The sequence below is a fragment of the Parasteatoda tepidariorum genome, chromosome 10, assembly GCF_982258835.1.
Source record: "Parasteatoda tepidariorum strain Cologne lab strain chromosome 10, Ptep-v5.0, whole genome shotgun sequence".
Classification (NCBI taxonomy): Eukaryota; Metazoa; Arthropoda; class Arachnida; order Araneae; family Theridiidae; genus Parasteatoda; species Parasteatoda tepidariorum.
In genome coordinates, this window is record NC_141764.1 from 75,829,211 (window position 1) to 75,840,473 (window position 11,263).

General features: G+C 31.3%; 1 protein-coding gene across 1 annotated transcript in view; it reads right to left on the reverse strand.

Moving 5' to 3' along the window:
- Positions 1-10,728, reverse strand: part of LOC107437997 (uncharacterized) — a 49,140-nt gene extending 38,412 nt beyond the window's left edge. Inside the window, exon 1 of the mRNA XM_087152849.1 lies at positions 10,574-10,728. Within this exon, the coding sequence (XP_087008975.1) occupies positions 10,574-10,631 (58 nt within the window). The 5' untranslated portion in view covers positions 10,632-10,728. The remainder of the gene's footprint in view (positions 1-10,573) is intronic.
- Between the last annotated feature and the right edge of the window lie 535 nt (positions 10,729-11,263).

Consider the following 11,263-nt stretch of genomic DNA (forward strand, 5'->3'; position numbering starts at 1 on the left):
AAGTTTTGTTGGAGGAGCAGCTTCAAAAGCAATTTCGGGATTTTCTTTAACGGATGATAATTATAATGCAGCCCTTAATTTGTTGAAAGATCGGTTTGGACAGAAAAACTTGCTTATAAATGCTCATTTAGGCCAATTATTAAATATAACACCAATAAAACATAACTCTGATACTTTTGGATTGCGAAAATTATTCGATCGAGTAGAAATCGAAATCAGAAATTTAGAATCGCTAGGGATTGATTCGGCATCTTATGGATATTTATTAACGCCGATAATTTTAAAGGTACTCCCATCAGAAATAACTTTAGACTTTAGTAGGAAAGAAAAGGGGGATAATTGGGATTTAAAAGCCCTTCTAAAATTTTTAAGTGAAGAAATAAAAAGTCGCGAAAAAACCACCGCCATTACAAATATAAAATGTTCGAATAATCAAAAAGAAGATAAATTTAGATCAAGGCCGCACCCACAAAAAGAAATAACATCCGCTCATGAATTATGCGCGACCGCAGCGAGAATTAATAAATGTGTATTTTGTAGGGGTGACCATGAATCTGAGAAATGTGATACTCTCACAGTAGAAGAAAGAAAAAATATTTTGATTAAGCAGAGACTCTGCTTTCTTTGCTTGAAACCAAATCATCGGTTAATTGATTGTTACAGTAAGAAGAAATGTGTTTTTTGTAATCGAAGACACTCAAAAGCGATTTGCTTTAAGTTAGAGGAAAATAAACAAACAAAAACTTTAAACGATAGAGAGAATTCTAAGGAAAATTTAGAAATTGTTGCGGCCATTTCTTCTTGCGAGAATAAATTAAAACATAAACAAAATTCGAATCCCATTTTATTACAAACTTGCTCAATCATTGCGGAAAATAAAAACAAACAAGAAAATGTTACAATTTTTCTTGATAATGGAAGTCAACGGACTTTCATAACAAATAAATTGGTAAAAAGATTAAATTTGCCAGTAATTAGAAAAGAAAAATTGTCGATTAATTCTTTTGGATCAGAGCAACCCCAAACTAAATTGTTTAATGTAGTTAGCATCCGATTAAGAAATAGGGAAGATCCTAATTATAAAATAGATATAGAAGCCGTAGAAACTGACACTATTTGTGCAACTCAGCTGCCTTCTCCAAACAAAAACATTGTTAAGGATTACGAATTTTTAAAAACAGTTCAACTTGCGGATGATTTTCAAAACGAAACTAAAGATGTTATGATTTTAATCGGATCGGATTTTTATTTTGATATAGTGACTGGCCGAATTCATAGACTCGAAAATAAATTGGTATCGGTAGAAACTATCTTCGGTTGGTGTATTTATGGACACATAAATAAAATAAACAATCTACTCGCTATGAACGTAGTTGTTAACCGTGGTGATGAGACTTTAATTAGACAATTTTTTGATCTTGAGTCCATTGGAATTTTGCCTGATTCGCCTATTACTGATAACGAGGAAGAAACAATAGTTCAAGAGTTTGAGTCTTCCATTACATTTGATAAACGTTATAAAATTAAATTGCCCTGGAAATTAGAATTGATTGACAACTTAAAATCAAATTATGATGTTGCTCTTAAGAGACTCCACCATCTTGTACACAAATTTGAAAAGAACCCTTGGTTACTTAATGAATATAGACAAACCATAGAATCATATCTTGCAGAGGGTATTATTGAAGAAATCCCTGACACTCAATATTCAAATGATAAAACTATATTTTATCTTCCCCACAGGGCGGTTATTAAAGAAGAGCGACCAACTACAAAACTTCGAATTGTTTATGATGCATCGCCTCACTCAGCTGAATCCTGTTCGCTAAATGATTGTTTATACACTTGTCCCAAATTAACTAATGATATTTTTGATATTCTAATAAACTTTAGGAACAAAGAGATAGCTTTTGTTGCAGATTTGAAACAAGCTTTCCTTAATATCGAAATTGTGGAGGAAGATCGAGATGCGACCAGATTTATCTGGATGGAACCTCCCTTTGATGAAGGTAAGATTAAAATTTATCGATTTACTCGTGTTTTATTTGGACTTACTTCTAGTCCCTTCCTTCTTGCGGCAACTATAAAATTTCATTTGGAGAATTATGAAAAAACATATCCTCAAACTATAAAAATTATAAGAGAATCATTGTATGTGAACGATGTGATAGGATGCGAGGATAATGTAGATAAAGCTTTTAGTTTCAGTCAGGAAGCTATTAAAATTTTTGAAGATGCGGGTATGCAACTTAGAAAATGGAATTCAAATTCGAAACCTCTTATAGACTTGTGGGAAACTAATAACATTCAAATTGATCACACCATAGAAAATTCAGTCTTAATACCTTCTGAGCATAAAGTACTTGGGATAGGGTGGAATAGTGACACAGACAATTTTTATTTTGATACTAAACATCTTATCAAATTTTTATCTGAAGGGAGACACACAAAAAGATTTTTGCTGAAAGCTGCTGGTCGTATATTCGACCCAATAGGATATTTGAGCCCCTTTGTAGTAACCATAAAGTGTTTAATTCAAGCAGTTTGGTGCGCTGGAATTGATTGGGATGAAGAACTCCCTCAAGAAATTGCTCGTGATTTTCAGGATTGGTGCAATGGTGTTAAAAAATTAAAAGACATTGAAATACCACGTTACTATTTAAGGGATGCTCTTGGAGATAGTATACAGGATATTCAGCTTCACATATTTTCTGATGCTAGTTTGAAAGCATACGGCTGTGTCGCGTATTTGAGAATTGTTACAAATTCAGATAAGATATATACATCATTTGTTGCATCAAAAAGTAGAGTATCTCCCCTCAAAAGTCTGTCATTACCCAGACTTGAATTGATGGCTGCCCTTTTAGCTGCTCGATTAAGCAATAATTTGGTAAAAAACTTAAAGTTTAAACTTACACAAAAATTTTGGACTGATTCATCCATCACTTACTTCTGGATTAGAGGTTTACCCAACCGATTTAAACCCTTCGTAAAAAACCGCGTAGTTGAGATTCAACAATTAACAGATCCTGAACATTGGTTCCACTGCCCCGGCAAAGAAAACCCGGCAGACTTAGTTTCGAGAGGACTGAAAGCATCCGAATTGATTAACAACACTCTTTGGTGGGAAGGACCCCCTTTCCTCAAAAAACGTGTTTACAGTTGGCCTCAGACTTTTGAAACATCCCCGGAAGAAAATCTCCTGGAATTCCGAAAGAAGAAAGAGGAAATTCCAAGTTTCTGCTTTAGTACATCTTCCAATGATCCAAGAATTAATCCGGAGAATTATAGTTGCCTTTTAAAATTTTTGAGGATAACAGCATGGATTAGACGTTTTATTTCAAAGATAAGAAAACAATCTACCACTAAGGGACTACTCACATCATCAGAAATTGAAGAAGCAGAAGAGTTTTGGATCAAATTTGAGCAAAGAAAAGCGTACCATTCAGAAATATTGGCCTTAGAAAGTGGAAAAGAAATTGACAAAAATTCTTCCATTAGAAGTTTTGCCCCCTTTTTGGATGATAAAAAGGTTTTAAGAATAGGAGGCAGATTGGAAAATTCGGAATTTGATCTAGAACAAAAACACCCTATCTTACTTCCTAATAAATGTAAATTTACGGAACTGTTGATTAGAAATGAACACGAAGGAATATTTCATGGTGGTGTTTCTGCCACCCTTTCTAAAATTAGAAATCGGTTTTGGATCGCTAGAGGTCGGCAGCTTATAAAGAAAATAATAAAGAATTGCATAATATGTCGCAAATATTCAGCTGTACCTGCTAAACAAATAACCAGTCCCCTACCTAAAGATCGAGTTTCAGAATTTCCACCATTCTCAGTTTGCGGGGTAGACTTTGCAGGTCCGATATATGCTAAAACATCGAATACTCCTGAAAAAGCCTATATATGTTTGTTTACTTGCGCAGTAACAAGAGCGTTACACTTAGAATTAGTTTCAAATCTAAGTACAGAAAAATTTATATTAGCCTTGCGTAGGTTTATTTCCAGACGAGGAATTGTCCAAACCATGTATAGCGATAATGCAAAGACCTTTAAAAGCGCAAATAAAGAACTTCAACTCATTTTTAACTTGATTCAAGATCCAAAGATTCAAAATTTTATAGCAAATAAAAGGATCAAGTGGAAATTTATCATGGAACGAGCTGCATGGTGGGGAGGTTTCTATGAGAGATTAGTGAAATCGGTGAAGGAATGCTTACGCAAGACCCTATCTAAATCTCTTCTTACTTTTGAGGAATTAACAACAATCTTAACAGATATAGAATCAGTGTTAAACCAACGCCCTTTAAGCTTCGTTTATTCTGACTTAAATGAACCCGAACCTTTGACCCCTGCTCATTTTTTGTTGCCCCAGAAGAAAATCGAGCTTCCGTTATATTACACCGGAACTCTTTTTGAACACTCAAATCGTTCTTCCTTAATCAAAAGGAAACTGTTCCAGATGAGACTTTTACAAAATTTTTGGATCAAATGGAAAGAACAGTATGTTCTTCTCTTAAAAACTGCTCATCGGCTGACAACTTCAGAAAGTCAACGGAACCTTCAAGTCCAGGACGTTGTCTTGATCGAAGGAGCCCAAAAGAATAAATTACTTTGGAGCCTTGGAGTAATCGAAGAAGTCTACCCTGGACGGGATGGCAAAGTCCGGAGCTGTCTCGTGAGGATGAATGGAAGTCGGATCAGACGTCCCGTTCAACTGTTATATCCTTTTGAAATTTTAAATAATGCTTAAAAATTTGATTCATGTTGAACTTTAATGTTTTTTTTTATTTGTCATTTTTCCTTTAATCTTACTAGATATTATGGACGTCCCCGTCCATGATGGGGAGTTTGTAGAAATACATGTTATTGAACCACCGATAGATGGCGGAGTTTATCATTAGATTGTAACCGTAACTGCAAACTAAGATTTTGTAAAAAGTAAGCACATCACATTGTAATGTAGTAGTAGCATTGCCTACCATTGTACCGTATTTCTCATGTTAACTATTTAAATATATTTTTGTTACTTACCCCTTGGTAATTATTTAGTAGTTTTCCTGTGCCATCAAGAAAACGAGAAAAAGGTTATATTCACTAATACAGTAGGGAACCGATTATCCGGAACGGTCGGGACGATCTCTATTCCGGATAACTGATTTTTCCGGTTTTCTGAATCGCTACAAAAAGCCGTTTTTTTAAATTGTTAAGCCCAACTAAAAAAAAAAAAAAATTGGAAATAATCTTAAAAATATGAAAAAACGATGAAGTAATACACTAATGATTATTTCCATAATGATGGTAAGGTAAACATCTTTAAAAAAAGAAAGAAAAATCGTAAAATCTTATGTGGAAATTTTTTTTTTTTAAAAAATGGCGAGAAAATTTATCGAATTTCGTTCCGGTTTTTGGGTTTTCCGGTTTTCTGATTTCCGGATAACGGGTTCTGTACTGTAATAGTAATAAATCTTCGGTGTATTTACCCTATTAGAATTGCTTTAAGTTGAAAAGCGAAAACGTCACACTACAGCTACTCTGATAGGCTGTTGTCGATTATTTTTGTAAACCTAACAATCCATAAAAGTCTTATGAATGAAAATTTTGATTACGTTGTATCAATCAATGAAAATCATTGCAATGTTCAAGCGTATCTTCGTATCACGTGATGTGAATATTAATAAATCTGGAAAAATCCAAATATTTTTGGTAGTCATCAGCATAAAAGCTACGATGGTATTTACCTGCAAATTATGTATTTATCCCTCACCGGCATTTATGCGTAATTATTTAATTATTTGTCAGCCCTTCTGAATATTATTCTCTGGTGTTGTTACATTTTTAATTTTCTTTATTATGTATTCAAATTTGAAGGCTTGAAACTAAAAGTCATGCTCTTGTATTATAGTATAATTCATGTGATATAGCTCTACATTTTAAGGTAAACAGAATTTAGTTCTCATTTAAATTATTAAGGAGTAAATTTATTTTAATAAGTAGTTTTGTTTTTAGTTATACTTGATAAAGGTTATGTAAATGGTGTTAAGTCAATATGTACAATTAAAATAATAAGTGCTTAAAAGTTCAAAGAAATCCTAGGAATTGGCTTTCGCACACTTAGAAAAAAATGTGGTTAAAACTACCAAAATATGGTAAAATTTACCGTGATTCTGACTCTTTGGAAACACAAAAAAAACTCGGTATTTTTTACCGGAGTGCTTTGGTAATGATTTTAGTCTAATTATCAATAAAATATAGTTTTATAATATGCGATAAAATTTTAATTAATACAACAATTTTAATTAATCACAATTTAAAGAAACATTTTTTTCAATTTTATTTTCTGAAGGTTAAATGATAAATTACTGAATGAACAAATTATTTATTAACTAATAGATTTTTTCATAAAACAGTCGCTGTTAAATTCTTCATTTCTATACTTAGTTTACCTTCATATTAAGAAATATTAACAAATATTAAGAACAAACAAAAAAATGACTCACTATTTGGACTTGCTTTTATTCATTTGTTTAAACTTTGAATTTTAAATTACCAAAGAAAAAAGGATCAACTTGTTACTATAATGGTAGATTTTTATATAAAAACGCTCAATGGGAAACAGGAACAAGCATAAATATGAATCATGATTTTTAAAAAAACTGTCTTTTATACGTTTGTTGAAATGTTAAAATATTAATTACTAAATAAGAAAGTATTCCTTACAATAATCGTAGATTTTTACATTAAATAGCGTCGACATATATTCGTTGGTACTAAATATAGTTTATTTTTCCCATTATAAAATATAAACAGATACTGTGAACAACCAATATCATTGATGACAATTTTACTGAAATGCTTCTTTTTTTCAGTTCCTTAACATTAAGTTCTAAATCTATATATATATGAAAATGAATGCCTGTCAACTTGCCTTTTATAAACTCCTAAGCCATCCGACCGAGAGAGATGAAATTTGGTATACTGATAGTTCGAAGCACGGAGAAGGACACAGTTGACACTAGAATATTCTACTACTAACCGTTCGAAAGAGATGAGCGAAAAACGAAATGTAATTTTCGGATTGGTTAAGCGCGTTAACCATCGTCTTTAATTAAACTATAGACCATTCTGTTTTTTTTTCTTCTTTCAAATACTTTAAAAATAACATCAGTGATATTTGCTAACTTTCAGATCTGTTTGATAGAATAATGAGTTTAGTGCAATTTTTTTAATATTTAATTGTTTTTTTATTTGCTATGTCAGATAAATTCAATGAACATCGTTTACGTTGTAGCCTGGGAAAACTACGTCACCAAATTAGTATTCCTAAGGTTATCTGAAACTAAGTGATTATTTTGTTTATAGTTATTCTTTTACAAAATGCCTCTATAAAAGTAAATAGTTTAAAATCAACTGTAATTGAAATGAGAAAAAATAGTTACGTCTTGAAATGCAAAATTAATGGAAAATTGGTACTAATTAGTTTAGAATAAACGTAAAAATTCGCCATACAATTATTGCCGCCAATGATGCTTAATTAATTTAGTTATTAGATACATACTGAAATAAAAGAAATAAGTTATGTTCTAAGAAACCAAATTAATGGAGTAAAGGTGTAGAGGAATTCGTGCAGTTGAACCATAAAAAATCATCGTATTTTTATTGATGCTAATAGCTTAGCCAATAAAAGCTTAATTAATGTTAGTAATATGTATTAACTAAATTTAAAAAAATGACCTGTGTACCAAAAAGCAAAGTTAGTGGAAAAAATAAACTTATTCGTTTCGGGGAACCATAAAAAATTGCCTTATTATTATTGACATCAATGCATAATTAATTTTGGTACGACATATTAATTAAAATTAAAATAATAAGCTATGTGCCAAAAAGCAAACTTATTTACGATATTATGGTGCAGTTTTAAAAAGAAGTCTACGACGGATTTTCCGTAGTTTTAGAAAATATATTCCCCAGTGGTAGCAGAGATAGAGTATTAATATTTTTATGAATTAGAATCAAAAGAAATTTTTACCACCACTACTTTTTAAATAGTATATTAAAGATTTGATAGAGAATGTTTATGATCTAAAGTTCTTATCAAGATCTAATAAGAATTTTATTTACTTTTAAAATTTCGGCTTAAGTTTGCTGCCACTTATGAATGCATTTCACAAATAACTCAAATGTTGAAGGGTTATGTAATTGGTACCGATATACTGATGTAGGTACAAAGTATTTTATTGATGTATTTGGTAATTATTAAAATAGCACCAATACTGAGCAGTTTTAATACTGATACTGACAGAATAAGTGTCTTACTACCCCTTTGAAAGTGATATGTACCGGTGGAAATTATCCGATAGTGGTAAACTTTGACTATCATGAGTTTCTTGCCAGCAATAGCATCATGCAAAGTGATGCTGAATACAGCTAATCTCTATTTTAAAATATGCTTAATTTAATAACGCAAAGTCACCGAGAAGGGTAACAAATAATAATAAGTAAAAAAATAATTGAAGTTATTTTAGCTTAATTAATTGCGCTCAGCATATTCCTTTCAGTTTTAAGCATGATATCGTAGTGTTGTTCAGTAATGATTCATTGCTCTTTTATTTACTTTTTATTCGTCCCGTACGAAAAACTGATATTTAACTAGTTTTTTAATAAAATAAAGATTTATTCACATGTATAATAATGTTTTTTCACATAATGTTGTGTCACTATGTGCCGTTAGTGCCACCAATTCGTGATTGAATTATATACTTTAGTTTTCTTATTATGAAATATCAACGTCTAGATTTCTTATTATGAAATATCAACGTCTAGTTTTCTTATTAGTAAATATCAAATGTAAAGGAAGTATTATGAACAAACATAACTATGGATCACAATTTTCGAGAAGCTTTCTTTCATTTAATTGCTAAAAAATTGTACTTTAAATAATTATATGAAAAACAAAAAGGATTTATTTGTAACTCTTATAGCAGATTTTCAAGCAGCATCACAACTTTGTTATTAACATATGTTACTGTGAATGATCGAAATCAAGAGAATGTGACTTTCTCCAGTGAATGTCAACAATCACATAGTCGCTTTGGTGAATGTCCGAAATATTTGTTATATCTAATTTAACATTAATTTATTTGTAGATATTATAATATTTATTTGATATTTTAATATCAGTTGAGAATAGATTAGGAGAAACATCAGTGTTCGGAGTACCCGTTAAAGGCATACTGGACAGTTGCACTTAACCTTGAAACACATTGATGTAGGGCTGTGTTTCCCAAACATATGACTTTTGTGTACCCTTTCTAAATTTTTCGCAACGCTGTGTACCACTAATAAAAAAATGAATGTATTTTTTTTAAAAATATGTTTATTTTTCTTTTTTGGTACAAAGTTGTGTTAATAAATTTATTTCAGAGATGTCAACTTGCTCCGGACAGCAAATAAATATTTTCGAGTGGTAGTTTATTAATTATGATTCTTGGTTTAATAAATTCAATTTATCAGATTTTTATTCACCACTATTTCTAAATAATTAGTAGTTTTATATGTTCACCTTTTTATTATAGTTAAGTCATGTTAAACCTTTTAAAAAGTTATCAAAATTAGTGAAATATGTGCAAATTTTAGTTTGTAGTTATTACCGTTTTTTAAGTTAATCAGGTGTGTACGGAGCAGTTGGCATCTCTGTTATTTGCATCAGTGAGGATGATATTGTTTTTGCTGTGATAAAAAAAATTGCACAAAAGTTAAAAATCATAACTGGCTGTTATTGACACCACTAATTATTAACTATTAACCCCTTAACAATCGGTTAATTTTCAAGAAAACGGTCATAAAAGTGCCTATTTTCCTGGCTTCTGTATTTGTATTACGTATTTGATTAGTGCTGCAACTTTAAAATAAACTAACTATCTACAATTACCTTAAAATATTCTGGTACTGCCATCACGTGTGTAAAATGGGAAATAAAAGGTTTCCGGGCAAAAGAAATGAATTAGTTTTATTCTTATTGGCATCGTTACTACTGAACACTCCAGCCCGTCAATATCACGGGAGCGAAAAATAGCGGGTGAAAACTCACCCCGTCATTTTCACGGGAGCGAGAAGGAAGGGGTTAACTCAGCAAAAATAACTAATAAAAAAATACGTAATTGTAAATTTTCATGGCTAGATTTGCTTTTAAATAAAAAAATTTGAAATTTTCGTTTGTTGTAAGATATTTCGTATAAGAACGCGTATCTCCGCTAAACTGTTCCCGTACCCCTAGGGGTACGCGTACCACATTTTGGAAAACACAGATGTAGGGTATACCCGGCTAATGTATACCGGGCAGTGGCACTGAACCTTTAAAACATATTAATGTCGTGCATACCGGGCAAATGTATAACGGGCAGTGGCACTTAACTAGATCTTGTATATATTTCGGACATTCACCAAAACGACTGTGTGATTGTCAACATTCACCGGTGAAAGTCAACAACCACCAATTTCGGTCATTCACAGTAACATGCGTACTCAAAAGGGTAACAAATATTTAAAGTAATATTATATTTGAACTTACCGGAAACCACGACGACAAACAAAGCACATGCAACGAACACGAAAACAAAATTCGCCATCTTGATAGACACGAATAAAAATAGACAGTAGATTTCACAAAAATTACTGCAAGTGAAATATTTCAAGTAATTTGAGAAGAGAGCGTTGCTATGGCAGCCGATAATTTTTTGCTGATTAGAATGATAACTATCGGTTTTTTATTCCGGAAAAAAACCTTGTATCACGCAATGCATAATTGAATTTTGGAAACATATTTTTTCTTCTTGAAATCACGACTAAACAAGTTGTGAAAAAGGAAAACGAAACGATGACTTTCACCTAATCTTATCTTTAATTGTTTTAAAACCATTGAATAAATCGTCTATAAAAAATACATTAATAGAAGACATTTTGAAAAGTTTAGTGCTTTATTTGTGTTTAGTGTTGTTGTTGGTATTAATTGGTTCGCGAAAATATTAATTAATGATGAAAAAAATTAATATATCAGAGCAGCCCACCCTTAAATTTTAGTCTTCCATTATAATTTAAATGATAATTAAATTACAATTAAATAGTAAATTCTTTTCAGTTTCACCAGCAACTAAAAAGAATTTACTATTTAATTGTTATTTAATTATCACTAAAAAACCCCACACTGTAAAAAATTCTAGATCAAATTACAGAATAAAGTACCGGCACTTTGGGTTCATCA